General features: G+C 45.9%; 2 protein-coding genes across 4 annotated transcripts in view; one reads left to right on the top strand and one right to left on the bottom strand.

Moving 5' to 3' along the window:
* Window positions 1–1,580: 1,580 nt before the first annotated feature.
* On the bottom strand, window positions 1,581–6,180 carry tspan33a (tetraspanin 33a). Of its 2 annotated transcripts, none has more exons than XM_076030222.1 (8): window positions 5,835–6,180; window positions 4,028–4,085; window positions 3,651–3,778; window positions 3,419–3,493; window positions 2,940–3,035; window positions 2,673–2,801; window positions 2,424–2,585; window positions 1,581–2,280 (listed from the first exon to the last, which is right to left on the bottom strand). In XM_076030222.1, the coding sequence occupies exons 1-8, from the start codon at window positions 5,928–5,930 to the stop codon at window positions 2,215–2,217; spliced, it is 810 nt and encodes a 269-aa protein (XP_075886337.1). In that variant the 5' UTR covers window positions 5,931–6,180; the 3' UTR covers window positions 1,581–2,214. The 2 variants fall into 2 exon arrangements, with proteins under 2 accessions (XP_075886337.1, XP_075886336.1); XM_076030221.1 differs by having other exon boundaries at window positions 1,581–2,190; window positions 5,835–6,175.
* A 10,261-nt stretch (window positions 6,181–16,441) lies between these two features.
* Window positions 16,442–27,500, top strand: part of LOC142890919 (protein O-mannosyl-transferase TMTC2-like) — a 37,211-nt gene continuing 26,152 nt past the window's right edge. The window contains exon 1 of one of the 2 annotated variants that reach the window (XM_076030249.1): window positions 16,442–16,904. In XM_076030249.1, the coding sequence (XP_075886364.1) occupies window positions 16,822–16,904 (83 nt within the window). In that variant the 5' untranslated portion in view covers window positions 16,442–16,821. Of the gene's footprint in view, window positions 16,905–17,911; window positions 18,671–27,500 lie in introns of those variants that run through there. The other variant, XM_076030250.1, reaches the window with a different exon arrangement.

Raw genomic sequence — 27,500 nt, 5'->3', positions numbered from 1 at the left:
ATCATCACACTTAACTCAGTATTATTATCAATGACAAGGGCTTCTTCAAAACGATGTGTATGTGTGTTTGTGTGCAGGGGAGGTGCAAAGTTAATGACAAATCAACATTAAATCACTTTCCTCTGGGACTGCCCTAATGGACTTCCTGTTGTTTTGCAGATGGCTGCTCGACTGCTTAAATAAAAAGCAAACCATGATGAAAACAAAATATATAAATATATTTGACCGCCACCAAAATACGGAGCCCATCATTTATGCTGATTTAATAGAATATTCCGGGATACCACAAAAACCGACTTTAGGTCAGCTCACTCCGCAACCATGGCGCTGTTGTTATCGCATTAATTGGACTGTGCACTTGTGGTATTCGCATGGCTGCAGATGCTTTGTTTCTCTCCTGGTGTTCTGGGTAAATCTGGGCTAACTCCTCTCTCCCTCTGTGTGTGTGTGTGTGTATCTGTCTGGTGGGCCTCCTTGAAAATCCACAGCATGGCTGCCCGAGTGAGTCAGAGGCAAGAACCGACGGGACCACACACAGCGTAGCCGGAGCCCACGCCAACACACACTCCCTCTCCAAACGCGTGCACACACACACACACACACACACACACACACACACACACACACACACACACACACTCAAAAACCCAGTTGCGATCATGAGGAACTGCTGCGGGGCCGTGCTGCAGTTTCGAAGCCGCTGCTTTAGTTTAATTTTTCACCAAATGGAACCACCACGGCCTCCATCTGATCGGCCCTCCCCTCTTCAGGGCGGCAGCCTTTGTCGTGTGTATGCATCTGGGGGGTGGGAGGGGATGGCCAAACTAGAGCAGTGACTGCAGCTTTACACTAACAGAGAAATGTCATGTTTAGATTGTGGAACTTGCGTCAAAGGCTCAGGGCTGGTTTCTGCTCCCGGAAGATTACAGGCGTCGGGTTTCAGGCCGGGAATGTCTCGACTCTCGGTTTCTCATTGACGACACGGGCGCAGGAATGAGAAGTTCACGTCAGACCTTCTGTACGTGGATGACAATCTCTCATCAAATCACAGTCTTTACTTTTGCCGTCTGTCGTGAATCGCAATGTGCAAAAAAGAGAGGTCTGAGGTTAAAATCATAGCTGCGGCGACCTCAACCTCGATCCTTTGAAAATTACAGCTTCACTTTCCTTCACTGGAGGGGCCAACTGTGCCTTGGTTCACTTTAGAGATTCTGACAGTGTCCCGGAGCCAAACAAAACCAACCTCTGTCTGCTTCCCCACTGGTCACAAAACGCAAACTTGGCCACAGAATTCTCCTTATAAGTGTGGAAAGTGGGATTTCCCCTCACTTAAAAAAAAAAATCATTGTTAATCATAGAATCATAGTTAATCATAGAAATAATGACACCAAAAATAAAATAAAAAGACGAGCTGAGAACAGGATTCTCTTAGGTCACCAAGGGTTGTGTGTTCAGGGTTTCATCGGTTTGGCAAATCACAGCAGTGTGCAGTCATGGTCAGCTGACCAGGCCATGATGTCATCAACGGTGTGGGGTCTTGACCGGCTTCCCAGAGAGGAGGCAATACTCCAACAACACAATTTATTGTATTGCAACTCCTCAAGTGTCTTCTTTTTTTTTTTTTTTGCAGCATGACATTGCAGCATCACAGATGAAACACTTAAAAACATAAAATATACCGGCTTGTATTCAAAATGACTGTACACTGTAACGTGTCACATGCCCTTTAGGTGATCATATTAAAATACATTTAACATTTTGTTGTTATTTGCTTTTTAAAAAAATATTGAAAAAATATATAGGAGAAAACTATTGATGCCTTCTCTAACAAGGTCAAGGTAAGTCATCCCCGTTCGTGTAACAATAGCAATGATGCTGTTTTTTATGCCCAGTAGGGGGCGACAGACACCATCTTCACGCACTGCACGTCTCTCACATTCATGCCTGGAAGAAAGGCAACACGTGTGCCCGCACAGCTTTGTATTTAAAATCCCCAAAACAAACACGCTGAGTGCTCAGTCTTGGCCCAACGTCAGACAAATCAAACAACTGACATCAGTGATCCCCAGGAATCCCGGCGGGCCTCGGTCAGCTCCAGGGGTCGCTGCGGTGCTTGAGGTTGTAGTGCTGGAGCTCGCGCTGATCTTTGACCTGGTTGATCAGAATCTGGGACAAGAGGATGCCAACCAGCTGGGGGCAAGAAGAGACAGCTGGTTAGGACAACTGCAAACTGTAATTGTTCTTATACCTGCTGCAAGTGAAAATCATGAGCAGCTCTTTCTTGTTGGAGGAAAATTGAGAGTGAAAAGTTCCTCGTTTTAGTGACTTTACCCAACAACAAACACAGATATGTATTATCTGTGCGATACGGTATGACAGTTAATCCCTTTACATTTTCCATTTTACTAAAATGTGTGTTGCACCTGTGGTATAGCCAGTCCCAGTGCGATGCCCCCCAGCAGGAACAGGTTACTGTGGATCCAGTTCACCAGTTGGTCTATGCAGCCGTTTGCATGGATGTGCTCCCCGGCCTCAGTGTGCTGCAGTTCCTGCATGCCCCGCCCACACATAGTGTTGACAATCCCCTGCACAGGTGTACAATAGAAGTGAGTACAAAGTGGTAAAAGCACAGAAAAAAGGTGGGTGGAGATTTTGCAGAGGAGGAAGAGAACCTTGTCTTTGGCTATGATGCAGCAGGAGAAAGGCACGGAGCAGCGCTCTATGCTGGGGTTTCCATCGCTGCAGTTGAAGTACATGTTGTGGGACCAGTCGGTGTACGTCACGCCACCGCAGCAGCCGAACTGAGGTCACGAAGAGGCGTTGACACAAGGGGGTGAAAGAGGATGCGTGACATCTTACATCTCTCACATCTTATGCACTAATTGCACTAAAGTATGCAGGGTTTTGTGGAGATGAAATAGAAAAAATATCATGCTTACTTCTTTCTGACCAAAGTCAATGAGGTTCTGTAGATCAATGTCCTCTCTGTAGTAGATGATGGCTTTATTGAGCATTTCGGTCACTCTATTCCGAGCCTGGAAGATTATTGAATAATTGAATTGAATTTTAATTAATTTAAATAAATTAAATTAAATTAATTCTAATTAAATTTTTAAATTTAATAATTTAATATTCAAAGAGTTGTCATTTGAAATGACCAAGTTAGCATGTAGTGAATGTCAAAATGCACAAGAGGGGAGTATTGCACAAATTCTTCCCAGTCAGAGAGAAAAAAAAAGTATCCAACATAAATCTTTAAATGTCTGAGTGCCGAATTTAACACCACCTGCTGTCAAGAGAGCAATTGTGCTATCTATCTATCTATCTATCTATCTATCTATCTATCTATCTATCTATCACCTCCATTTGACAATGATTACAGCTGCGGATCTTCCAATAAAAATTCATAATTCATCACCTTATCAGCGAAGACAAACCCCAGGATCCCAGCAATCAGCTGCAGAATGAAGAGCACCGTCAGGAAGATGCAGAACTGTGAAGGAGCATGAAAAAAAATTCTAAAGGTCACGATAGTCATTTTAAACGGTCAGGATTTTACACAGACCTCATTGAAGGGTCTAAATTAGAAACATTTTAGATCTTTGGCTTTCATCCCAGATGTCAGTGGACTTCACCTAAAACTTACTTACTGTCTGCAGGAGGCAGATGTTTTCCCGCAGGGAGCCCACACAGCCACAGAAGGTGAGGAAGAACATGAGGACCCCGACAACCAACAACAGCATAGCGGGGTCCACTGACAGACACGCCAGAGCCGTCTCTAAAGGGATCGGGGGGAGAGAAAAAAAACACAGAACAAAAAGGAAGAACATTGTTGACAGGGCTGCAACAGGAAACACTTAAAATGTGAAATCTGGCATTTTAATGAAGCTTTTCCTGTTTGCCTGGAGCTCTGGTGCAATTACTGAGATAAAAGCAAAATTCAAGAACAAAACACAAACAATCAAACTTCTGCTGTGACACCTCAGTGCTCCCAGCACCTACAGCTTTATGGATGGGGGTGTTTTACCTGCGTGCTTGGTGATGCGGGCGTACACTCCGATCGACACCATCACTAGGGAGATGAGCTGAGGAGGGGATGAAAAAAAAATGTTTTTTTCCCCTTAGCATTCCTTTAACATGTCTGGTGTTACACATGGAGCCCAATTGACAGAAACCGCACACAGCCGAGTGTATGTTGAAACTTGTTCAGGGAGTGGAATGTTTCATTATAGCATGTCTGTCGCAACGCTGAGGCAGACTAAATGCTTTTTAAAGAATAGACACATACACAGAGGAGTGTGCTATTGCTTAAGAAACAGGTGGATTACAGAAGGTTGAGCCTTCAATTAGAATGACATTGTAAAATGCAGAAAAATAAATTCTTCCATGCACTTGATAACTTCCCAGTTCAGGGAAGCTCTCCCTATATGAATAAAGAGCCCTTCATCCAGCTCTCCTCTCTTGGTATCAATGGTATCAAAGGGGGCCTGAAAAACAACCTTTTCACCAGTGGAAAGGATCAGATTACAGGTTACAGCAGCAGACACCGCGCCCAGGTGTGGGAGGGGTCCTGAGTTGCAAGGCAAAATTTGGACGTCTTAAATAGAAGTTTAGTTTCAAAAACTTATTTTTATACCAGCATTTTTTTATGTAAAGGCAGCCTCGTCTCGGTCAATGAGCTGCTGGTGACTCTGAAGCAACAGCTGTAATGATCAAAAATGAGACACCATGACACACGTTCTCGATATGACTGTCGCAGGCCGCTGCGTGTCTTAGCCCGGGGCAACAGAAATGACAACAACGCATACCTGCTTTGGAGAGTTTCAAGTTTTTGCAAAGCCCCATCCTGTTTGCACCTGGCCGGAAGTCAAGTTTGCAGCCAAACCAAAGCGTTCACAAGTAAGCTTTGAGGCGCTGACAACAGAGAAGGCTGAATGCACGTTTCGTTCTTCCTCTTGCAAAGTGTAAAAAAATTGAAGTTCTCTTAAAATATCACGTTCTTTTTTGCATGTGTTGAAAACTTTTCTTCCTTTATATTTCTTATTTTACCTTCTTTTTTTTAACTTTACTCTTTCAGAAAAGCACCAGGAAAGCACCAACAAGTTGAATAATGCAACTTGGATGTGCCTTAAATGTTAAGAAATCTCTCAAAGGGCACCCATCAAAGACACCTCATTGGAATTCTGAACATTGCTTTGCCCATAACCCGCAGCTAACACTATAACTGCCTAAACCTTTTGAGTTTTAAAGCCCAAAGTACAAATATCCACAAACTGTTGCAAACACAAAACATATTCCTTTTTCGAAGCTTGTCAGCAAAAAAACAACCCGCAACAAAAAAAATTCCTTTACTCATAATGAAACAGTAAGCCTGTGTCACTGCACACCAGTCAACAAGGAGATTTGTGCGGACTTTTGCCTGACCTATCTGCACATAACCCGATAAGTACGTCAGGCAGTTGCGCAGGAACATAAACCAAAACTCTCACTTCTTTTACCTCCTTCTGTCTTGTATACAGAGACAAGTTCGTGATTTTGGTGGCTAAACAGGTTCTTCTTAACACAGGAAACACACTCTAATCAAACTTCCTTAACCTGTTACTTGTGAAACTGTGAAGGCTGAGGGGGTGACATTCCTCCGTCAACGAAACCAGCAAGCTCCTTCTTTGGTTGATGATTTTTAAAGGAAACGTAGAAGTTGATCAGTAACTTGTTCAAATAACGCAGGGCACACACACACACACACACACACACACACACACACACACACACACACACACACACACACACACACACACACACACACACACACGAAAAGATAAATATATACTCACCCAAAATATGAAATTAAACAGGAACAGCAGATACTTGACAACAGGGCTGACAAAGGTGAAGTCCTCGTCAGGTGCGCCCCTCCGTCGTCCGCCCATCGCACCACAAACTATTGTCCTCAAATCAGCTGCGAGCAGTTTGAACCATGGAACCGAGGCTGTGAGAAAATTTTAAGATACGGCAGCATATTTTTCCGTGGAGATCTGCAGATGTTGTGTCAGCAGCGCACGCAGGATAACAGACAACCAGGCTTTCAAAGCTGCCGGGGCCACGCCGACGGCATCGGTGCGCTCTTCGGCGAGCTGCATGCGAGTCTCGGCAGGCAGGCGAGTGGCGGAGGGGGCAGCACCGAGCCGAGTGGGCGGGGGGAAGCAAAACTGGGTTGTGACAAACAAACAAACAAACAAAAACTCAATGAAAAATGTGAATTAATTCACAACAGATAAACGAGTTAATAGATAAAATACATAAATTAATGAATAATCGCAAATGAGCTAAAATTAAATAGCAACTTCGACATTTTTTTTCGTGCAGGGTTCTGCTAAACACATAGAAATAAAACGACTCTTCCACTTAATATAATGAAATTAAAAAACAAAACAAAACAAATGTACTTACTTTGAAGGGATACGTATAACGTGCATGTTGCGCACGAAACATCCGGTTTTTCCGGAAGTCGTAAGTGCGTGTTGGGAAAATTAGAAACGCTGCGATATTTTGCTCCTGTTTTTAGACATTTAACAAACCAGCAGATAGCTTGCGAAAGCAAAGATTTGTGTTTTGTGATTTTAAATACTTGACTGAGCATTTATTTATTAATAAAACAACACACGAAACATTCCAATTTGTATAAGGAATTTAAGGAACTTGTTTTTTTTTTTTTTTTTTTTTTTTTTTTTTTTTTTTTAAAGAAGAAGAACAAAACACGGCGCTGGAAATGACTTTGTGACTAGCAAAACTATAGGCGGTTTCAAACATTTCTTATATTTTCAAAATAAAATAATCTTCTAAAGTTGTCTGCCGTTTTTATTTGACATGAAGAGAATAACCATCCGTCTCATTTTGTGTTATTCAACCCTCAAAAGGACGGTGTCGATCCGGTCACATTTGCACCGTTGAGCAGAAAAGCTACTCATTAAAAGAGACTTATTCATTTGCCGCAAAACTGTTCAGAGCAAGAAAAAAAAAAAGAAAGAAAGAAAGAAAAAAAAGGTTCGGCTGTAAGCCTCTGTAAAATAGTGCACTTCGTGATACAAACAGCAGATGGGGACATTGTCCTTTGATAAGGCGCTGTCAGAGTTGCACCAAGGGAAAGTGAACACGGTGGAACGCGCAAAAACGACACTCTACTAGGGTTGTGCATCTCTGGTCTATGGCCGATACGATCTCGATACACTCCAACGATTCGATACATTAAAGATACGATACGATTCGTATATTTACGATACGATACGATTCCCTCCCTAATACGATGCGGTGCGATTCAGCACAGTTTGATCCAACACAATGCGATTTGATTTGAGACTCCGATGCAAAGGAATGATGCAATGCAATTCAATGAGTTTGGCTATTTATTCACCAAAAATACAAACATTCTGTATTTTTCAATTTAAATTTAAAGGTCTTTTGTGAACAACTGGTTCACAATTAACAATAACAAGGCAAGTGCAATATACTTTATGAAAAATAAATTAACCTTTCCTTATTGTTTACAAATGGAATAAATGTAAACTCTTCTTGCTGTTGCTGTAAACAGACACCAGCCAAACTGTCATAATAAAACTGTCTTCGACAGTGAAATAGCTTGGCTGTGATGAGAAATTGAAGACAGAAAAAGATTCAAATACTCAAAAAAAAATGTCATGGTTCCTTGAACTCAATCAAAATTAGTGCACAGTGCAACTACTCATTGGTGTGTCACTTTCAGTCCATACAGTATTATTCAACCGACATGTTCCACTCTAAGGTTTTTCTTTAGGAATATCAGTTGATCCACATGATCGGGTCAAGCAAACTGCACTGTACTGAAAGTTACAGCACAGCGCTTTCAGAACAGCACCCCTTCCACTGCGCCAGAATTCAGGAGTCCGGCGGTGGCCAGTGTTCTTTGTTGTTGGGCACTTTTGGCTGTAGAATCATTCCACGAATAGCCGCGGAACGATGGTGTCGTTCACGCCAGACTTGAAGCGGCACGCACCTCCGTGGCCGGCTCGCACAGCGATCGTTTCGGCGCCCCCCTCCCCACACACACACACACACACACACACACACACACACACACACACCAGCCATTTTTAGAGGGGGATCAACGTGCATGTTTCTCCCACAGCCTCCATCCCAGTTCTCTGCGCTCCTCGCTCCTCCGAAGGCCCATAAAGCCGCTCCGGACACCCAACGTGCTCACATCACCTGCCTAATCAGCTCAACGGTCTTGTCCTGCATTCACATTTTATGGCAAAGGAGACGAATGTTAGGCCAGGAGTTGGAGGAACTCCCCTCCCGGAGGATCAACAATCTGCCGTTTCGAAACCATAAAACGTTTTTTATGGATTCATGATGAGAATAAAAGTTTTCCCTCTTTGTTAATTCCCCATACAGTGATAAATTCTGGACCTCGTCAGAATTCAGGATTATGCATAAGCACTGGGCTTAATCGTCTTTGTTTGATGCAACACAGTATCATCTGCGTATGATCCCTTTGCTGCGAATCTAACAATTTGCAATCTTCCCTCCAACCTAAGAAGTAAACAAAGTCACACACCTGCTTGGTTTCGCGGTGCATTCTGGGATTGAGGCCAGCTCTCTGACGTGACCCATCTCACCCCTCGAAAAAGACTTAGGATGAAGCTGGAAAGTCGGGCAACAGGAAGTGGCTGTATAATAAATGTCATCTGCTGATTTTGGAGACGAGGTTGCTCCCATTAACCACTCGACGATGAGCACATTCAGGCTTCCAAGTGGCTCTTCACTGAGCGTGTGCAAGTGAATGATTCATTACGGAGAGGGAAATATTTGTCCGGCTGGGCACTGAAACATGTTTGGGTTCCTCACGATGTGAACTTTGGCTGCAAATCCTGAATAAACAAGCCCGCAATTACAATTTAGTTTCTTTCCTCCATCAAGCCAGCAGCCAGTAGTGGTGAAGACCGTAACTAGCGCAAATTTTGACCTCATTTGACCCCATTTCCCAGCATGCCTAAGAAACTTACTGAAATGTTGCAAAATTTTCAGTATTATTATAGATATTCCAATATGAAAATATTCATTTGCTCCATTAATTGCTGTTGTAAACACTCTCAAGCACATAATGGCAACGATGTGACATCATATTAGTGGAACTTACAGAAAAGTGTGCAGCATTCTTTTAAAGCTTCCCTCCTTTCGCACTCGGCCACAGCCTTCAAATACTGAAATAACTCATTGGATTCTTTCTGGATCATGTTTCTGCCCGTTTGACCAAAAATCAAAACACCAAACCCTTTTTCACCTTTTGATGTGTGTGTGTCCCTTCTGCAGAGTGTTTGAGTGGCGGCGGCAGCGGTGTGTGGTTTCCCTCTGGGTCAGTATCTCCGCCGGCAGTCCTGGTTCTGCGGCCGGAACGCCAGGATGTCTGCATGCTTGGTGAGCTCTGAACAACCATGTAAAAACATAAATAAGTGCACAAAACAAAAACTCTCGATGGTACCAGGATGTGCTGCTCGGTCTGGAGCATCTGTGAAGTCTGCTGAGAATAAAAGTTTGTCTACATTTTTAGGATTCTCTTTTTTGTTGTTGTTTATTTATCACAATACAGGCTCTGGAGAGGGTTTCGGTCGGCCAAGGGGTAAGTCAACCTGAATCTTCATCACTCCATTAAGGCTTATCATTGACGTCCTCCTACTCCTGCGTTTATCCAATATCTTTTTCATTCCAACTCCGTGATCGACTCTCGCTGAATGTGTCTGAGCTGTGAAGCTCGGGCTTGCGGGCCAGAGAGCTGAATCACAACACCGGCCATCCATAAATGCTGGGGTGTATATAAATATTAATGCAATCAGGACATGGAGACTGATGGCTCCTTAGTTAGGAGTTTGATTGCCCGGGAGAAATATCCATCAGGCGCCGGTGGGATGAGCCCTGAGGGGAATCTGTTCTCTCTAAATAACATCCTGCGTGCCGTCGGACCTTCTCTGCAGATCCAGATGGAGTCTCTGTTCTTCTGGGCCATCCTCCACGTCATCCTGAGGGATCACTACGGCTCCTTCAAAAGGTACGAGGCACGAGGGACGGCAGAACTTTGGGATTCTTTCCCCACGTGATGCTTCGCCTGTCTAGTTTTAAAGATCAGGAGCAGTCGGAAGAGAGAAAACCGAGAGTTCAGTCACTTAAAAAAAACTGGTTCCAACTCTGTTCAGGTCGAAAATGAACTCTTGTCTCTCATACATAAAAGCTCTGGTAGGGGGTGGGAACCATTTATCATGGTAGATTTAAACAAATTGCCTGTGTGAGATAAGAATTAGTGTCGCCACAGACGGGGAAAAAAAATTCAAAGCTAATATTGTTGCATTTAAGCTATAAAAAAAAGGTGGATTTTGGATAAATTGCAGCCATTTGAACATCTTTGAGCTCCTCTAAATTAACTAAATCTGACAATTATGAGCCTTTTCCCATCATCATCGGCTCGTTTCGCTGTTCAAATGATCTTTTATAAGATCCAGAAATAGGCACTTAACGTCACCGTCTCGGGTTTCTGGTTCATTATTTGGCATCAGCGGTGAAAGAATCCTCGCTGAAGGATCAATTTCTGCAAAAAAGAAAAAAAAAAGAAAATGAAAAAAGGATTTTAAAGGCATTTATCCAAATGCACTCGGTGGGTCCAAGTTCTTGATCCAAAAGTGTCGCGGAACATCTTCCAGAGACGGAGCGTGTTTCAGCTGTCGGCTCATTTTGGGAGAAACCGAGGATGATGTGTTTCCGCCTGGGTCGTGTCACTCACAGCTCAGCTCAGCGACTGACCTTACTCACTCACCTACTCACTCACTCATCCACACCCCCGACGCACTCTTTTCTCTCTGCCGACGTTCCCGCAGCTATGCGACGCTGACATCCAGGGTTACCGCCAGGCGTACGAGCCGCAAGTGGACGAAATGCACGCCTTCAACATCGTGCCACACACACACGCACGCACACACACAAAATCTGAGCAAAAATGTTTTTTTCCCCTCCAAAAATGGAGCATGCAGAGCCTATAAATAAGGCGAGGTCACCATACAGGTCGGAGCTGCTCAGCACCTGAGATCCCCCACAATACATATGCGTGCGTGTGTGTGTGTGTGTGTGTACGTATATATACTTATATACATACACATATACACACATATACATACGTATTTATATGTATGTATGATATATATGTATATATATATATATATATATGTATATATATATGTATTATATACACACACACACACGTATATGTATACAGTATATACATATATATAAAGGATCATTTGGCCCTATCCGTCTCACAAAATCATAACTGTAGCTGCAGACAAATAGTTTAAACTGCAAAAAAACAAAAAACAAAACTTTAAACTTAAAACCAGTTTACGCTCGACAAACTACAAAAGACAGCTTTAAAGCAGCAGAGGGATTTAGTCTTGATTTACTCAGCCAGACTCATCCCCATCATTTGCTCTTGGAACTCATTGACTTGGGCCTGAGCGACAAAGGTGTTGGCTAAATTAAATCCAGCCCTCCGCCCTCCCTCCCTCCCCAGCCAACGTGCTAATCGCTCTGAAAATAAACGAGCAATGAGCCTCGAGGCTGTCGAACGGCGTGCGCTCGCATCGGTGAGGTCGCACAATCGAGCTGCATCACGTCAGTCGCAGGAGACCCCCACCGGCCCCGATGGAAGGAAGGTTGGATGGATGCGAATATGATCCATGTGATGATAAGAGAGCCGTTTGGGCCTGGGAGGAGGATGGAAACACACAGACACACACACGCAGCAGGTTGTTTAGGTTTCGGAGACGAGCCACGACCATGAGGCGCAGAATCGCTGCTGGCTTGTGTACGTTTTCCCACGGCTCCTTCGCTCAAGTGTTGCTCCTCAAACAAATGATGCGTCCGCTCAGCAATGTACACAGCACGAACGCCGTCCATCTTACCCGTACGCCGGGTCTTCCGAGTGTCGGCGGGGGGATCATCCGAGTGCATTTGGCTCCGGGATATTTGTGGGCTTTGATTCTCTAAACAATCTCGAAACTTCGATTTTTTTTGCAGCCCCCGGTGGCTACTGCTGCACAGATATAGATAAAAAGCTGTAACTGTAGCAATATGTCATTCAAATTCACACTGCATGTTGCAATCAAGATAATGTAATTATGGATGCCAACCCAGCAGAAGCAGCTAACGAGCAAATTCCAGAGAAAAGTTAAAGGTTTTCTTCTTCTTCTATTTCTCGTCCTCTGACATGCATGTGAACAGGCTTGGAAGTATAAAATGCTCCGCAGCTGCAGAAGTCCGTCATCCAGTGGGAGGAAGACACATTTATTTTTGAACCAAAAGTTCAGCTGACACAATATTTGCACAGATTATTTTCCCCTTCCTGCCCTCTAGGGGACAGAATAGAGAAATTGTTAAAGTGAGAACATTGTGCGGCAGAGGAGGCCAAGAGAGTCGGGAACCCAAAACTGGGAGCCGACTCAAGATCTGTGTTACTGAGCTTCTTTCTTCTGGTTTCTTTCCCCGCCTCGCAGGAGGAGTTGCCGTTCTGCTCGCTGGTGCAGCTCTTCGATCCGCTGCTGTCGCCCCGATGTTGCGCAGTTGTTGCACTGAAGAGTTTCGGCGAGAGCACAAGATGATCACCTTGTCACGGATGTGCTGCTTCATTTGAGTTTTTTTCCCTTAAAATTTGTGGCCATTAATAAATCTTTACATTTTCATGTGTGTTTTTCCACAACAGCCAAAGTCACAACACCTGGAAAAGCTGTCCGCTCACTCCGACAGATTGGCATCGTCACTTGAAGTTTTTTTTTTTTTTTTAGCCTTGAACAGTTGTGGGGCCATTTAGAATGAAGCTTGTTGACATATCTGGAATCCACATTACCTCCACCGAGTCTTCACATCAGAAGAACATGAGAGATGGACTCAGAGGTGCACTTGACCCTGGTTAAACTCAGCGTCGACATGTTTCCAGTTTGTTCAGTCAAACCTGTTCTTGTTTTTTTCCCCCCATCAATTATTGGAAAATAGTGGAGATGTTGGTGGACCCTGAACATCTAGTGATGTCATTAATTTTCATTTCAGTTTTTGATGTGTTTTTCTTTTGGCACATGGGAATAAATGACCATGTTGCTGCTCAGTGAGATTCAGTTTTGTTTTTTTTGTTTTTTTCAGATTTTGCATCCTCGGGTCAGTCAGCTTTGCCCGTGGCGAGACCCAGATCCTGGCAGTGGACTTGTGTGCTGATGAAGACTAATAAAGGCCAACGGCTCCCGACTGTGTATGGACTATATTGAGATTGTTTCACTCTTTCATTCAGAAACAAGGCACGACAACAGCAACAAATCAAGAAATTATTCAGAATTAGAGGGCAGACTATTTTCATTTTTTGGTGAGGGGGGGATAAAACTTATGGCGGAGCTCTTCATTGTGGCCGAGTGAGTGACTTCCTGCCAGCCTGCCTCGTCCTTGATGCTTGCATGCTTGTTTTGTTTTTTTTTGAAAAATGTCCATCCACACCCTGGCACAGCGGCTTTGAAAAGAGAACAAAAAACTCTAGTGCGAGTTTTGTTGGACACAATGAACTTGTTCCTCACAGTTTCTTCAATGCCGAGAGAAGGGAAACCCGCGGAGCCATTCCACCTTAAATGACTTTTCATTGCGAGGCTGAAACGGGAGGAAGCTGCCGGGGAAGTGAAGGGCAGCGTGTCCAACACTTTGGACCTTTGCTTTGATCAGAGGTTCTCACGGAGGCCTGTGGATGTGAGTCAAGTTCCTCCGGCTCGGTGCACAGGAAGTCACCCTTGCACCTGATCTGGTCTGGAGACTGCATCCTGTGACGCTTGCACAGGTCCATCTCCAGTTATAACTTAATGTCTGAAACTGGCCAGAGCATAAATCCTCACACTTTTTGTTTTATGTTTCGTTCAAAACTTGTGTGGGCGCCAGAAGCCTAAAAATCGTAACTACAGAATTTATGTGATTAATTTATGATGAACAAAAAGGATTTCTTGACAAAATGACTTTTTAAAGTGTTCTGCAGTGGAGTTGCACAACACACATTTACTTTACAGTAGTGCTGGGGCTAGAAGAAGCTACATGGCTTTATACCATCCCATTTTTCCTTTTATCCAAAGCAATTATACTTTTACACTGTATTCATACAATATTAATTCAGTATTGATGGCAAAAAAAGTTATCGTACCCATATAAAGTTCAGTGCCAAAACCAAACATTTCCTCCTCTGCAGATAACTTTTTATTTATTATTATTATTTTTAAAAAAAATGTATTTCGGTTCCTCCTCAGAAGACAGAAGCGTCCATGCCCCTTGTGGATGTTCCACTAACCACTTTGTGCTTGAACTCGATGCCTGACATTTCCTGGCATTAGTCCGCTGCCGATATTAAATCCAAGACCGCTGCTATTTCTGTGAGGGGCGTTTGCCTCCGCCAGCTGTGATTGTGCTCTTCCCCTGCGATCCTTATCTGCAGGCGGGTGAAGAAGCATGAGTTCCGGAGCGCTCTAGCTGAGAACGCTGTTATTCGCTCAGTGAACAAGGCTGACGAGCGTCTGCGCAGATGGAAAAGATTGTCCAACGTTGGTCAGTTGTGTCCAGAAATAATTACTTTAAATTTGGACTCTAGTGCCACACAGGGTGGGGACACAGGTTGGGAAATTCCAATGACACTAGATGCCTTTGAGATGGCTTTGTGGGGAAAAGACAAAACTAGTTTTCATGGTTTGGCTTGAAAAGTTACCAGAACACAGTAATAATATAAACAGTTCAGTGCCAAAGCATTAAAATGCAGTCTGAATAATCTTTCTGCCAACTTGACCTAAACAAGGCTGATTAAATCTCAACTGAAATGTGTCAACGAGGCAGATTGCAAGACTTGCTTTTGAAAAAAAGTGTAATAAAGCAAAACCCTTTAAAAGGCTTCCTTTAAAAGAGCCGTCATACAAATTATCCTCGGCCGCGGTGAGGACGTCAGGCAGCAGGTCATCAGTCAACCTGAGCAAACATCTTCCCCTCTAATGTGTTTGTTCTGCCTCGAGGCGCTTCCTGCGGAGGTGCTGCGTCTCCTCCCGACCCCCCTCCTCCTCCACTCCGTTAATCCTCCAATCACCGGCGACGGGACGCAGAACAGAGGAGGCCTTGTCCCTCCGCGGGGCCACAGAGAGGCCACGCTGGCCGTTCCACCGCGGTCGTACGCTGGGGCTACGGGGTAACGGATCGGTTAACGCAAAACGCCTTCTCAAGGGCGACAGAGGCGAGGGAGGGAAGGAGGGGCAATTGGGGTGGGGTAGGGTAGGGGAGAGGAAGTGCTAAGAGGACACGGCGGTCAAGCCTCCTCTTGGAGTTTAGCAGGGTTGCCGAGGGTCGAGTCGTGGTCGCCGCTGTTGCAGTTGACTCTCCTCCTCGTGATGCTCGCAAACAAGCCCCGCCTCCCTTAATTAATTAATGGCTTCAGTGTTGTTGGGATTACTCCATAAAAGTAATCAAACTACTGATTATTCCTTAAAAAGTAATCTAATTACTTCTTGAACTACTTTGTTTCATAAGTAACCAATTACTAATTACTTTAGTTAAAAAAAAGATAAAGTAACAGTTCATTACTGCTTTGGAATGAACTTTATTGCCTCCGTCCTCTTAACATGAACATGAAAATGAGCCCAATAGTTTATAAAACAAAATCTTGCTGTCATCAGCGTACACTGCAGAGTAATGCTGATTTACTAGTGAACCTGATTTTCAACTGTTTATGATTACATTCTTTAAAACAATTAATTCATTCTTTAAAACAAACATGTGCACAGTGGCCTTCAATTTAAACATTTGCTTTATTCTTAAAATTAAGTTAAATAAATGTTCTTCCAACTTAAAAATGCAGTAAACAATTAAACAGAAAAGTTGCAGCTTTCAACTGAACATAATAACAAATAAGTAATAATAAAACATTCACAGTGCTGAGGCTGACTCACTTGTAAACGGTCCATGGCTTAAAATTAAGGTGAGAGAGTTTGTGAATCAACACTTCGTGATGTCATAAAGAGCAATGAAAAATAATTTTATTTCTGAAATTTCTCATATGTTTTTAATGCATTTTTTTTTTTTATTAGAATCTATTTTCATAACGCATAGAACACTATTCAAAACCTTGGCTTTGATCGGTTTTTAGTGGTACATTGTCTCATTTCTGTGTGTCATAACAAACAGATGTTATCGTCTATAAACAATAAAATGCACAGTTTAAATCGTGACACATGCAGGACAAAAATGGATTTCCTTTCCTCACTTCATCTCGTCAACATCGCCATCACTCATCCGCAACACCCTCCACCTGTTTTCTCCTCCCCCGCCTCCCCGAATACGGTTGGAGAGCCCGGCGCGCATGCGCGGCCCCGGTCAAAACCACACGCGTCTCCCCGGCTCGCCTCTCTCCGGTGCCGAGGCGGAGAGATGCGCACACGGAGGCCACCGTCGCGGCACACAGAAGCCGCGTCCCCGGCTGCAGAATCCCGATCCACGGCCCGCGACGCGGCCAGCGCGGCCGACTTCGGCGCACTTTGCACGTCATGGGAAGCGCCGTGCGTCGCGTGGACAGCCGAGCGGCTGGACTGAGAGCTCAGCAGCCGAGCTGACGGCGGCACCCGCTGTATTTTTCTCTCTTCTTCTTCTTCTTCTTCTTCCCCTTTTCCAATTTTTTTTTTACCCCATAGTGCGTTTTTCGAGCACACATTTTTACCCGCCTCAGCCTCGTTCCCGCGTCGGTCCGGAGAGATGATCACGGAGCTGCTGTGCACCGCCGCGGCTGTTTGTCTCTACGTGAACACGCTGGACGCGGATTTCTGCTACGATGACAGGTAAGGAGGAGAAGGAGAAGGAGGAAGCGGTAACATCACCGCTCGCCCCTGCACTTGTCACCTCCTCTGCACGCAGATATGGGAGGCTGGAGGTGTGTGTGTGTGTGTGTGTGTGTGTGTGTGTGTGTGTGTGTGTGTGTGTGTGTGTGTGTCGGTGCGGTGCTGCCCGCTTGTTCCCGCCTGGCGTGGATATGTTTAGCAATTGTTATTTGCACTCACTGCTAATAAGATCCTGAACGCTTCCAATCACATTAAACGGCAACTGGGGAGGGTTGAATGTTCATTTGCCTCATTAATTGATGAATTATTAGGATGTCATCATGATGATCTTATTTAGACCGAGCACTTGAGGCAGGGAGAGGATCTCATCACATGCTCAAGTGTTTTCTCTTTGTCTCGACGGAGCACTTGTGCCCGTTACTCCAACTTGCCAACACGCAGGGGAATGAACTCAGGAGCGTGTTCCCTTTTTTTTTTTTTTTTTTTTTAAAACAGCTGGAATAACATCATCATCGCCATCATTCTCATCCTCAGCATCATTGCAGAGGTCTAGCCTGGACTGTGCAACTTGGGGGGGGGGGGGGGGGTGTCAACTTAAATCACGGGCCGACCCTGACATCATTATTGTACGTCGTAATTTTTGCACGGACGTCATTGCGTTACTGCCTCTGCAGTTCCTGAGACTGACTTTCAGACGTTGTAAAAGGAGGTGAAACTTTTTTTTCTTAATGACAAAAATGTGCGGATCTTATTTTAGTTTATTTTATCAACTGTCACATCCATCATCCGGGCCATAAAATCCTAAGAAAGGTTTAAATCCTGACGTTGTTCTCCGCTCTGATGGTCTCATGTGCTCGCAGCGTTGCACACTTTCTTTGTGTCATTTGTCTTTAGGCTTCAACAAGACACAAACACTCGCTGTGAGAGTTTAATGGCGAGCGTCTTCTCTCTGAGCTCGCCAGAACAGTGTCAGGCTCTGGTGGAGGGGCCGCGGTGTGCAGGGGGTGTAGGGTAGATCCACCAGAACCAGCAGTCAGGTTGTTCTCTCTTCTCAGGCTGCTGTCTGGTATGCATCTTCGGACACCTCTCCAAAGGGTAGCGACCACCACACCACCCCCACTTTACTTTTCAGCACCACCAGTGACCCTTGTGAGTGCGTGCTGTGTGTTGTTGCTGAAGACGAGGTGAACCCTGACCAGCTGGGAGGAATGAGCTCCGCGTGCCGTCTCCAGTTCCATCACACCTCGCCAAGTATCACCGCCGCCTCCTCCTTTCCCCGACGGCCTCTTCATCCATCAAGTCTCCGTCCGTACGTGCGACCGTGACCTGCCAGGGTGTCGGGGGTGGCGTGTGGTGGGGGGGGCGTATAGAAAAAAAAAATCCTGTTGACGTATTACCCGTGCCACTGCCCTTCTCGTCTTGCACTCCATCCCCGCCGCCAGAGTTCAGTCAGCGTGGGCGTCGAGCAATCGATCAAAGTGGCGGCGGTAATTCGGACGCGGGCGGACGTTTCGGTTCAGCACCCTCAGCTGTAGGAGGTCCAACACTGACCAGAGGTCTGACCTTTTCCCTCCTCGTTCATCAAACGGTGCCATCCTGCGAGGGGTCAAGAGCCGCGTGGTCTTGGTCTCCCCCCCACCCCAGTGCCGGAAAGGAATCGGGAGCAGGAGAAGCAGAGGAGTCTGGAGTCTGGAGTCTGGAGATGTCTTGAAAAGATCGTCTTGGTTGTTAGACCAATTTACCACATTCGTCGTCCTGGTCATGCGGTCATACCTGATTTTTTTTTTCTCTGACCTTTCGCCCCGTTCATAATCAAATTGCAGTCGGGCGTCACACATGACGTGACGGTGAGGCGGTGGATAATTCTTCACGTTGAGCCGGTCAAAGTTGCAGGGATGTTCTGGCTGCACTCTGCTCTTTCAATCACGGAAAGTGTTTCTTTCCTTGGTACGACTCAGAGCCCCGGCCAAGTGCTCCCTTGATCAGCGTAATCCCAATGAAAAGCCTCCGCCTTCTGAAAGGACTGCGTTTTACGAGCGTCGGGATTGGATTTTTTTTTTTCCTTTGCGAGGCCTTTTTTGATTTCAAGATGTGACCCGATGGTTTACTGGCGGGTGTCGAACCAAGCGGATTTCCAGATCTGCGGGGAGCCAGAGTCACAAATTTGTAAATTTATATTGGCTCTTGGTTTTGCTTTTGATAGCTTGAGGAATGAGGGCTGGCTCAGAAATTCAGTCAATATTGGGCTGATGCATCTGGCGTAATTGAAAGCTCAGCACGCATCAGAAATAAGATAGGACGGGGGGAGAAAGAAATTAAATGCAGACTTAAGAGCCGTCTGACCACGTCAAGGTTTCCTTCTGCCCATCTCAGAAATCCATTATGTTCCCTCATGGAACTGAAGACAACTTTGCTTTTTGTTTCAGGAGACCAACATTTCTATCTGAGCCCGCTGGAACGACTTGAAAATGGTGCAGATCATTAATTTCATATTTTTTGTTGTTCTGCCATTTGAACTAAAACGCCCATGTGAGTCAAACTCAGAAGTTATATACAAGTTTGATCAATGAATGCATCAATATGCTTTGGAGCAGGAACTGCCCTTATTCAGGTCGAACTGCCAGTGCCTTTGCTTCAAGTGCTTAAAATTTGTCTGCGGCAACTTATGCCCTTTTTTTTCACACTTCAGGCGTAGCTACTCACTTTTATTTTGCATTGAGGTTTGTACGATTATGTCTTTTGGCCGTGCAAACACAGGGGGAAATCACCGGTGTCGCTGGTTGCGCTCCATGAAAAGCAGCCCCTGTCATCGCGACATCACGTGTTTTTAATAACCCGCTCGTAAGTATTATCTCTTGCGGGGCCGACTGGCACTCCTGAGGTCTGACTGCGACCGCTTTCAGCGCACTCTTGCAAAATGTTGCCAGGAATGTGTCTCCCGCGGTGGGAATAATTATCTATAACGCGTGCCCCAGTTGTGTTGGGGCTGTTTAAGTTACAGCGGGCGCTCGAAGCAGATAAATATTGAGGGAAGATGTTGGCTAATAAAATGTAGGTGAGCATAATCTCTTCCACTGCAGGGTTTTTCTCTCTCCCTCTTCCTCCCTCCCTCTCCCTCTCCTGTTCAATCCAGCTGAGGTGAAAACACTTGTGTCTGTCAGGAGCGGTCTCTGCACCGTAAGCGCTTTTGACCGCCACCTCAAGACAAGTGCAGAATTAAAGCAGAGACCGCGGTGCGTAAAAAGGCAGAGAGGAGTGTTTTAGGGGAAGAAAGCATGTTTATAAAGTGATACTCGGTGCATTTTAAATCTGAACAGTTTTAGCATCTGTGAGCATGAAATAGTCATTTTTGCTTTTGATGTCTTGTTCCTGGTTGGAACAACCAGACGGCGGGTGCAAAGGGGTCTCGGTTTGATTACTTGCGACTCAGAATTCATGAAAAACAACTGCCTGTGGTCAGCTGTTGTGACTCTGAAAGTGCTCTCAGGGCACAAATAAAGCCTTGTCAAACGAGGTGACTAAGAATCTTATTCAGGTTTGAAGAAATGGCAAGGGACTCAGGACAAAAGAGGGGCTAAAAAGGTTGGATTGTTTTCTCGATTGGGATGTGCTCCAGATTTTTTGGGGGAAAGCGAAAACCAAGAGAGCTTGCAAGTCCTCAGTACGAAATCATAGTGAAGCATCCACAGGGGTGGAAACATGTTTTCTCTCCTCGTAAAAAGGGTGTTTTTCTCCGGCAGCTCCAAGATCTCCTGCCCTGAACTCCTTATTTCAGAGCAAGGTGGAGTGTACCTTGTTGTCAGCCATCCTCGGTGATGCAGAGGATGGTGGCAGGCACTATCATCACAGTGCAGGCATCGTCTCTCCTCTGTGCTGTGACCTTCCAGGAGGTTTTGGCATTTTTTCGAAATTGGATCATCGAGAGTCGGGTCGTTGCTGCCAAGGTTGTTCTGCTGTAGCATTTAGAATTTCTTTCTTTGAATCACAGCCCACAAAAGACACAACGGAAACTAATCATTTTGCAAATTCTAATACATGAGCTGACCTTTTGAAATTTGTTCCAGTATGCACGGTATGTAAAAACAGTGTCCGACTCGTCAAGGGAAGTGAAATCACGGGCTACACTGCTCGATAAATCGATTGGAAACGATTGATCAACCCCCAGGCTTTGGTTCCATCAGTTGCTTATCGTGCACACAGAGTCCCTTTGTGGAGGCTGGAATCTCTCTGAGCTTCTTGGCCAGAAAACACCCATATGTAGAGTCCCAACCCCATGGCTAGACACCCACCTTTTACCCGTGATGCACTGAGGTAGTTGTGTTTTTGACGAGGCGTCCTGCTTGTCCCATTAAGTCCCAGTGATGCAGGGTGGTGTTCGCTCCCTGCTAATCTTTGGCTGGGCCTCTTGTTTGGCAGGCTGCTGCTTTTGCTGCTTACCCACTGATCCGTCTGGCAGGACATGACCAACAAACCGCAGTCCCGTGACCCTTCCGCGTACGACATATGGGAATCCCAAAAGTTTTCTAGCACCGTGGGAGATGCGCATGCCTTAGCTATGGATCTGTCATGTGACACCCTCAAATCACAGGCGGAGACGACTTCCGAGTTTCTTTGCTGATGGAATGACACGTTCGCAAGGACGTCGTCCCGTATCAACATGTTCATCAGCAAAGGGTTTGATTCCTGAACCATGATGCCTTAATCGACCAAAAGCAAAGACCTCTTTTTTTGTCGCGTCAGGTTACGCTTACACGCCAGCACTCCACTTCCCCTCTTAACTTTTGAAACGACTTAGGGCGGTCAGAGGTGTAATGCAAAACCAAATGCCAGGCCGAAGATCACACACAAATCGCAAGCAGTCACCCTTTGCTAGCCCTTGTGTAATCAATATCCTCAAGTGTCGCATTTCAGCAATGGTAGAGTTTTTTCCCCCCTTGAGCCCACAACAGCTGTCAGAACAGAAAATCAGATGTGTGTGTGTGTGTGTGTGTGTGTGTTTCTTGCCACACTTGACACAGCGCTCGCATTACAACCGCGGCCTGTATCTGCTACGACCGTGAAGAGCTGAGCAAGGCCACTTCTGACTTTCATCAGCCGGGATCAGCCCCTGGGAACCTCACGGAGTCGTGTTGTGTTCGGGGGTGGTGTGGGTGTGCGTTTGTGTTTCTGCCGCACACTGACAGCTCGCTGGCAGCGCTGGGGATCAAAGTTAGGAAAGCCCAGCGTTGCCAGACAGGAAGCGTTTCTCCACGGTCCAGCTATTTGTTAGTAATGTGGGAGGGTAAAAGTATATTTTTTGGCTCGCAGTTTTTTTTTTTTCCATTTTGAAAAAGGTTCCGCCTAGTTTTGGGAGGAAGGTGGCACTCTGTGAACCAACAAACCGTCCATTCATTTCACTGCAGAATTCACAATGATTACAAGACTCCAAAAGAATGGAAAGGATTTGAACGAGGATCGAAAAGGAGGAGCCCGAGACCAGAATGGCAACATCGAAATGACAAACAAAAAGAAACCCTGCAACCCCATCCTTATCCACACACCCGATCAGTTCTGGATTCTGTTGAGGGTTTTAAAATCCTGGTACCAATGATACTATGGAGGCCATATACTCTGAATAAATAAATAAATGAATGAATATATACCACCACAGCCAAACCTCTTTCTCACTTTACTCTTGGGTTTCCAGCTAAGAGCTTGTAAAATTAGCAAGGGCACAAGCTCTTTTGGAGTTGAACCCGGAGCCGTGCCGTATGGGCAGAAAAAAGCCCAAAAAAGCAGTTTGTGCTTCTCACCCCATTAAAACCTAAGTGGGGAGATTGAGAGAGCCGGCGTCGGGGCTTGGCAGATTTAAGGTGCTCGAGCGATCAGGTGTCAGATCAGCTGCACGCAACCAGCCAAAACCCTCCGGGTCACGGTTGTAAACCTTTTGTAGTGGCAAAAATATAAAGCGTCACTCCTCCAATTCACTTAACGAACGGCGCGTTCATATTTCACTGCAGTCCCTTGGCTCAGCGGGAAGGAGAGAGAGCCTTTCGCTTTTTTCCTGTTTCCTCCTGATAAGCGGCTAAGAAGTCCATAACGACAGATAGAGGAAGTCAGAGGCCTCCGTTTAGCTGCGTTGTTTGGGCTTCCTCTAATTGCAGCATAATGGCCGAGGCTATTTAGAGGAGCGAAAGGAGATGATGGTGATTATTAGGGATGAGAGTAAAAAATAGAAGTCTGAAAGTTGGAAAATGAGGGTGTTTTTCCCCCCTTATTGTCCTTTGTGATGTCACCTTGAGTTTCTGCTCCTGGTGCTTACTAGTCCACACTCAGGTTTTGGCTCAAATGGATGATAATTATTTGGCATTTAGGGCCATAAATTGCATCAATACTTCAACCTGTCAACCTGTCAACGTGGGGTCAGGAAACATTTAACCCTATTTTGCTCTGTTTGGACGGAACAGGACTTCTCTTTTCAGGCCTTTAGGTTTTGGGTTTTTGGGGTCCCCCCCCCCCCCCAGATACTCAAAGTGTGCTGCTGCAGTTGAATGGATGCTTGATTGAAACAGAGGCCGTTGTTGCAAGCAAACCACAGTGGTGGAAGTGATGAATGGAGAGAAATCCGCATCTCATCGCGTCTGTTTCCTCTTCGCCTGCCAGCTGAGGATAGAGCCTCTCCTGCCGGCGCCGCATTGTATCTTTCTTTGTTTCTGAACGTAATTTGGGTATTCATGGACCGGCGGCCACGGGGAAGGCAGCGTGCTTTCATGATGAGCCGTGACAATTGCAATTTATTTGTGATGTGTTTTTTTGGCGGGTGGGAGTGTGCCGTCATGGTTCAGCCCTCCAACTCATTATTTACATCTTTTAACCTGCCGGCCTTCGCTGAAGGTCACTAACTAATGTATTCGTGGTGCTTCAGTGTTCATTCACACTTTTTTGTGTGTTCATCTCTGATGAGATGAACAGTGGGGATCTCCGGGAGGTTCGCGCTCAAACAGCCAATCAAAATTCCCAGTTTTTTTTTTTTACCTCCCCACAATCCCATCCCATGTGTGGAACTTCCAGTCCTTTCCAATCTGGACTCGGCTCTGGGGACACTGCTGGGGGAATCGCTGGGAAGGTAAGGTGCCGACGCGTCTGCCGCGCTCTGCGTTTCATCAAAACGTAGCGACCGTGCAGAAACATTGCCCACCCTCCCACCTCCGGCCACCCCCCGTGGACGAGCTAATTTACCGCGATACCACATCCACTCAATCCATTACAGCGGCCCCCGACAGCAGGCTGCGATTTAATCTCCACGCCGTGGTCTCATTGGTTGCCCCTGCTATCCACAACATCTACCCGACTCCTCCATACTGGCCCTGTAATCAGCACAGGAAATTTGCCATGTGACTCCCCAGCCCCCTCTCTTCCAACCGCCCGACCACCACACTCCATAATAAGCAGAGGAGACGCTTGTCCAGCGAGCGTAATGTGACCATTTTCGCTGCTTTTTCCTGCCTAATAAATGGAGACATGGTGACGCTCGCTATCTTTAGCATAGTGCGTAGACGTGTCAACTGTTCCGGTCATAAAAAAAAGTTGTAGAGGAATTTGTGACACACTGACTGCAGCCTCGTTGGCTGAACCTTAAATGGGAAGAGTGAGGTTGAAGAGACGTGGCTCTTTCCTCGAACAATCAGCTTTTAACCTTCAGCAAATGTGTGGATCGTGACAGTCCCCTTAAAACCGATGGGCTTCAGTGTCTTCTCATCATTGCTCTGCGTTGGCTGGATTTATTGTGTTCTTGCACTGGGCTGCAGGCAGAACACGGCAGCCTGTAACGGACTCGGCTGTACAACATTGTGTGACGTCGTTGCATGACATCATGTCTGTGTTTCAACTGAAGTCTGTCTCTCCCAGGGGGCCTTTTAATTGTGATATCAAATACCTTTTATGGTTTTAAAATGGACTTTTTAAGCAGAATTTAAAAAAACAAAACAAAAGCGCACAGCATGCGGTGGAACCCCCCTGTTGACAGTGAATTAGATTACACTGAAACTCCAACCACAAAAAACCTCTGACATAACCAACCTTTGCACTTAATGTTTACTGGTGCAGCCTGCTGGACGCTACAGCGGTTCAACGAGTTGAACATGACCAGCGGCGAGGGGGTGACATCTCCGCACCAGGTCTGCTCGCTTCCCCCTTTTGTCCCGAGCAGCAAATTGAAGGGGTTTGCTCTTTAGCGACGACTCCATTCGGTTCCAATGTGAGAACCGAGCTCAGGCAAATGGCTTCCTTGTGCCGGGCCGTGTTCGACAGATCACACAGATCACGACTTGAAAAGATGTGAGATAATTAGCACGGATCCGAAAAAAAAAGAAGCGAGCGGGTCGGGGTTGGCCCCCGCGGTACCTCCTCTACAGCGGCCGCCTCTCCCTGCCCAGAACTGGAATGTGACAAGTGTTCACGGTGGAAGAAAAGGAGGCCTTATTCTGGATTGGATACAGTGCTGTACGCTCGGTTAGCGCAGAATGCTCGGCCATCACGGGCCATGCATGCAAATCCGAGCAGTGGAAAAACAGAGAGGGGGCCCGGCGGGTGACACCGCGGGGGAGGAGGGGAGGGTTCCACTCCCACATATACTCACATCCCCCAACTGATCAAAAAAAAAAATGTTTTCGTGGACGCAAACCAGAGGCGTTTTGAAACCACACATGCGATCAGATTGCGAACCAACTCAGATTGAGCGTTAAAGTGTTTTGTTTTTTTCTTCTTTTGTTTAATCAGAGACAGAAAGCTTTAGAGCGGCGGCGGAACGCGGCTTTGTTCCTCCAGCTGCTCGCCTGGCAGCGCCGGTGCTCTCGGATACTCCGCCGGCTCCCTCGTTGCTGCAGATCCAAAGTGATCCGGTTCTTCAAATGTTTCCCTGAAGGAAGATGGGACTGGGGTTGGAAGTGACCTGTAGCACAAAATCTATCTTTTCATTCTCCCATTTGAATTCAACTTCTCAAAAGAAGTGAGGTGGGGGGGGCTTCCTAATGATGCATCATTGAGGTGACTGGCGCCGCATGTTTTTAATGGGTCACTGTGCCAACAGCAGCAGCAGCAGCAGCAGCAGCAGCAGCAGCAGCAGCAGCAGGGGCAGCAGCAGCAGCAGCAGCAGCAGCAGGGGCAGCAGCAGCAGCAGCTCCTCTGGAAGTAGGCCAGTGCAATTGATCGTGGAGGCAGAAGGTACGACAAATTAAAGAGGTTGAAGAGGGGGGAAGAAAAAAAAAAAAAGGCATGCCCGCTGGAGGTGTTATCGTAACCATGGTAACCCAGGCAGAATATTTGAACGGGAGCAGAGAAGAAGAAAAAAAAAAAAAGTGTCTCGTAAATGACACAGGCTAGCACAGAATTTGTTTAACGCAATTCAACACAACCCATGCAGCTTTATTCCAATTCACAAGACTGACGTGGTGCTCTGGGTGTGTTTAATTACAGCGTTTCAATCAAGAGCGGGAACACTGTGGCATCGCAACGCTGCACAAATCAGCCGGGCCTCGTCCTGTTTACTCCCCAAATCATCTCCGAACGGCGCGCTTCAATATTCGCCCGCTCTGCTCGCGCTGACGTTTTCAAAATTATCTGCGCTGCACAGCCCTCCAGAGCGTGTTTGCTGCAGCGACCTGCGTCGCGGCAAACATCTGTCTGCTAATTCAAATCACATCATTCAGCCGCCCCACACACACACTCACTCACTCACACACAGTCGCGATGGTTTCATTGTTTGGCTACCAGCGAGCGTGGCAGCGTGGTTTTAATCAGCCGACCACATTATATTTATCACTGTGGATGCAGGCGACTCACAAGAGGAGGCAGGCCGGCCTAATTACACGTCGACAGTCAGGCGCTCAGCTTTGTGACTGGCTGGAGGTGGTTTTTTGTTGTTGTCAGAGTTGGGCAGGACTTTGGGCAGCTGATAAGAGCTGGGTCCTGTAAAACTGACAGCCTGCAGGGTCTCCTGGCACATCCTAATGTGTTTACCCCTTTGCTGAAGAAAAAAAAAAAAAAGCAGCTTAGCACGGTGCCAAACCGCATCATGTGGTGTGTTTACTGGCTAATAGCGAAGAACCCCCATTCTAAAGTGTTAAAATAATTTTTTTGCGGTCGTGCTTGTTTGCAGGTCGTATTTTTACTGGCTTGGTTTTTGCTTTTAAACATATATTTTTTTCAGATCTGCACCTGCCGTGTTTCTTATAGTGAATAAATCCTGCAGTTTTTCCACAGTCATGTGCTTAAATCTCTCATGATCACCGTTTCCTCTGTTCTCTAATCCCAATGGGGCAGTAAAGCAGGTCTTTTTGTTATTGGCCATTGATTCCTACCACACAGTGAGCCAGTGGATTCATCACAGCCACTGTCACCTTCGCTCTGGGGACGTCACCCTTGCGGGAATTTAGCGCGCAACAGCTAACAAGAAGCGACCAATCAATAGCCGAGTTGGAGATAAGGGGCCGGTAATCAATCCGCTGAAAAATAAATGATTGGGTTTGCGCTCCCTCCTTTTTTTTTTTTTTTTCTAATACTGTAGGAAAAGTTCAGTTGGACACGTTGCAATCAGGGTGGATGTACTTGTTGGCTGTG

The sequence above is a fragment of the Nelusetta ayraudi genome, unplaced genomic scaffold, assembly GCF_046127955.1.
Source record: "Nelusetta ayraudi isolate G7.1 ecotype Tasmania unplaced genomic scaffold, CSIRO-AGI_Nayr_v1 ptg000027l, whole genome shotgun sequence".
Taxonomy (NCBI): Eukaryota; Metazoa; Chordata; class Actinopteri; order Tetraodontiformes; family Monacanthidae; genus Nelusetta; species Nelusetta ayraudi.
The sequence above is the reverse complement of the archived record's forward strand: the minus strand, read 5'-3'. Positions and strand labels throughout refer to the sequence as shown.

Bases quoted from the DNA above. Each gene is read 5' to 3' on its own strand.
- tspan33a (XM_076030221.1), bottom strand. From the start codon at position 5,930: ATGGGCGGACGACGGAGGGGCGCACCTGACGAGGACTTCACCTTTGTC. The intron at 4,086-5,834 runs GTGAGTATATAT...TCCCCTCCTCAG, and splicing joins TGTTTAATTTCATATTTTGG to CTCATCTCCCTAGTGATGGT. The intron at 3,779-4,027 runs GTAAAACACCCC...CGATCCCTTTAG, and splicing joins CCGCATCACCAAGCACGCAG to AGACGGCTCTGGCGTGTCTG.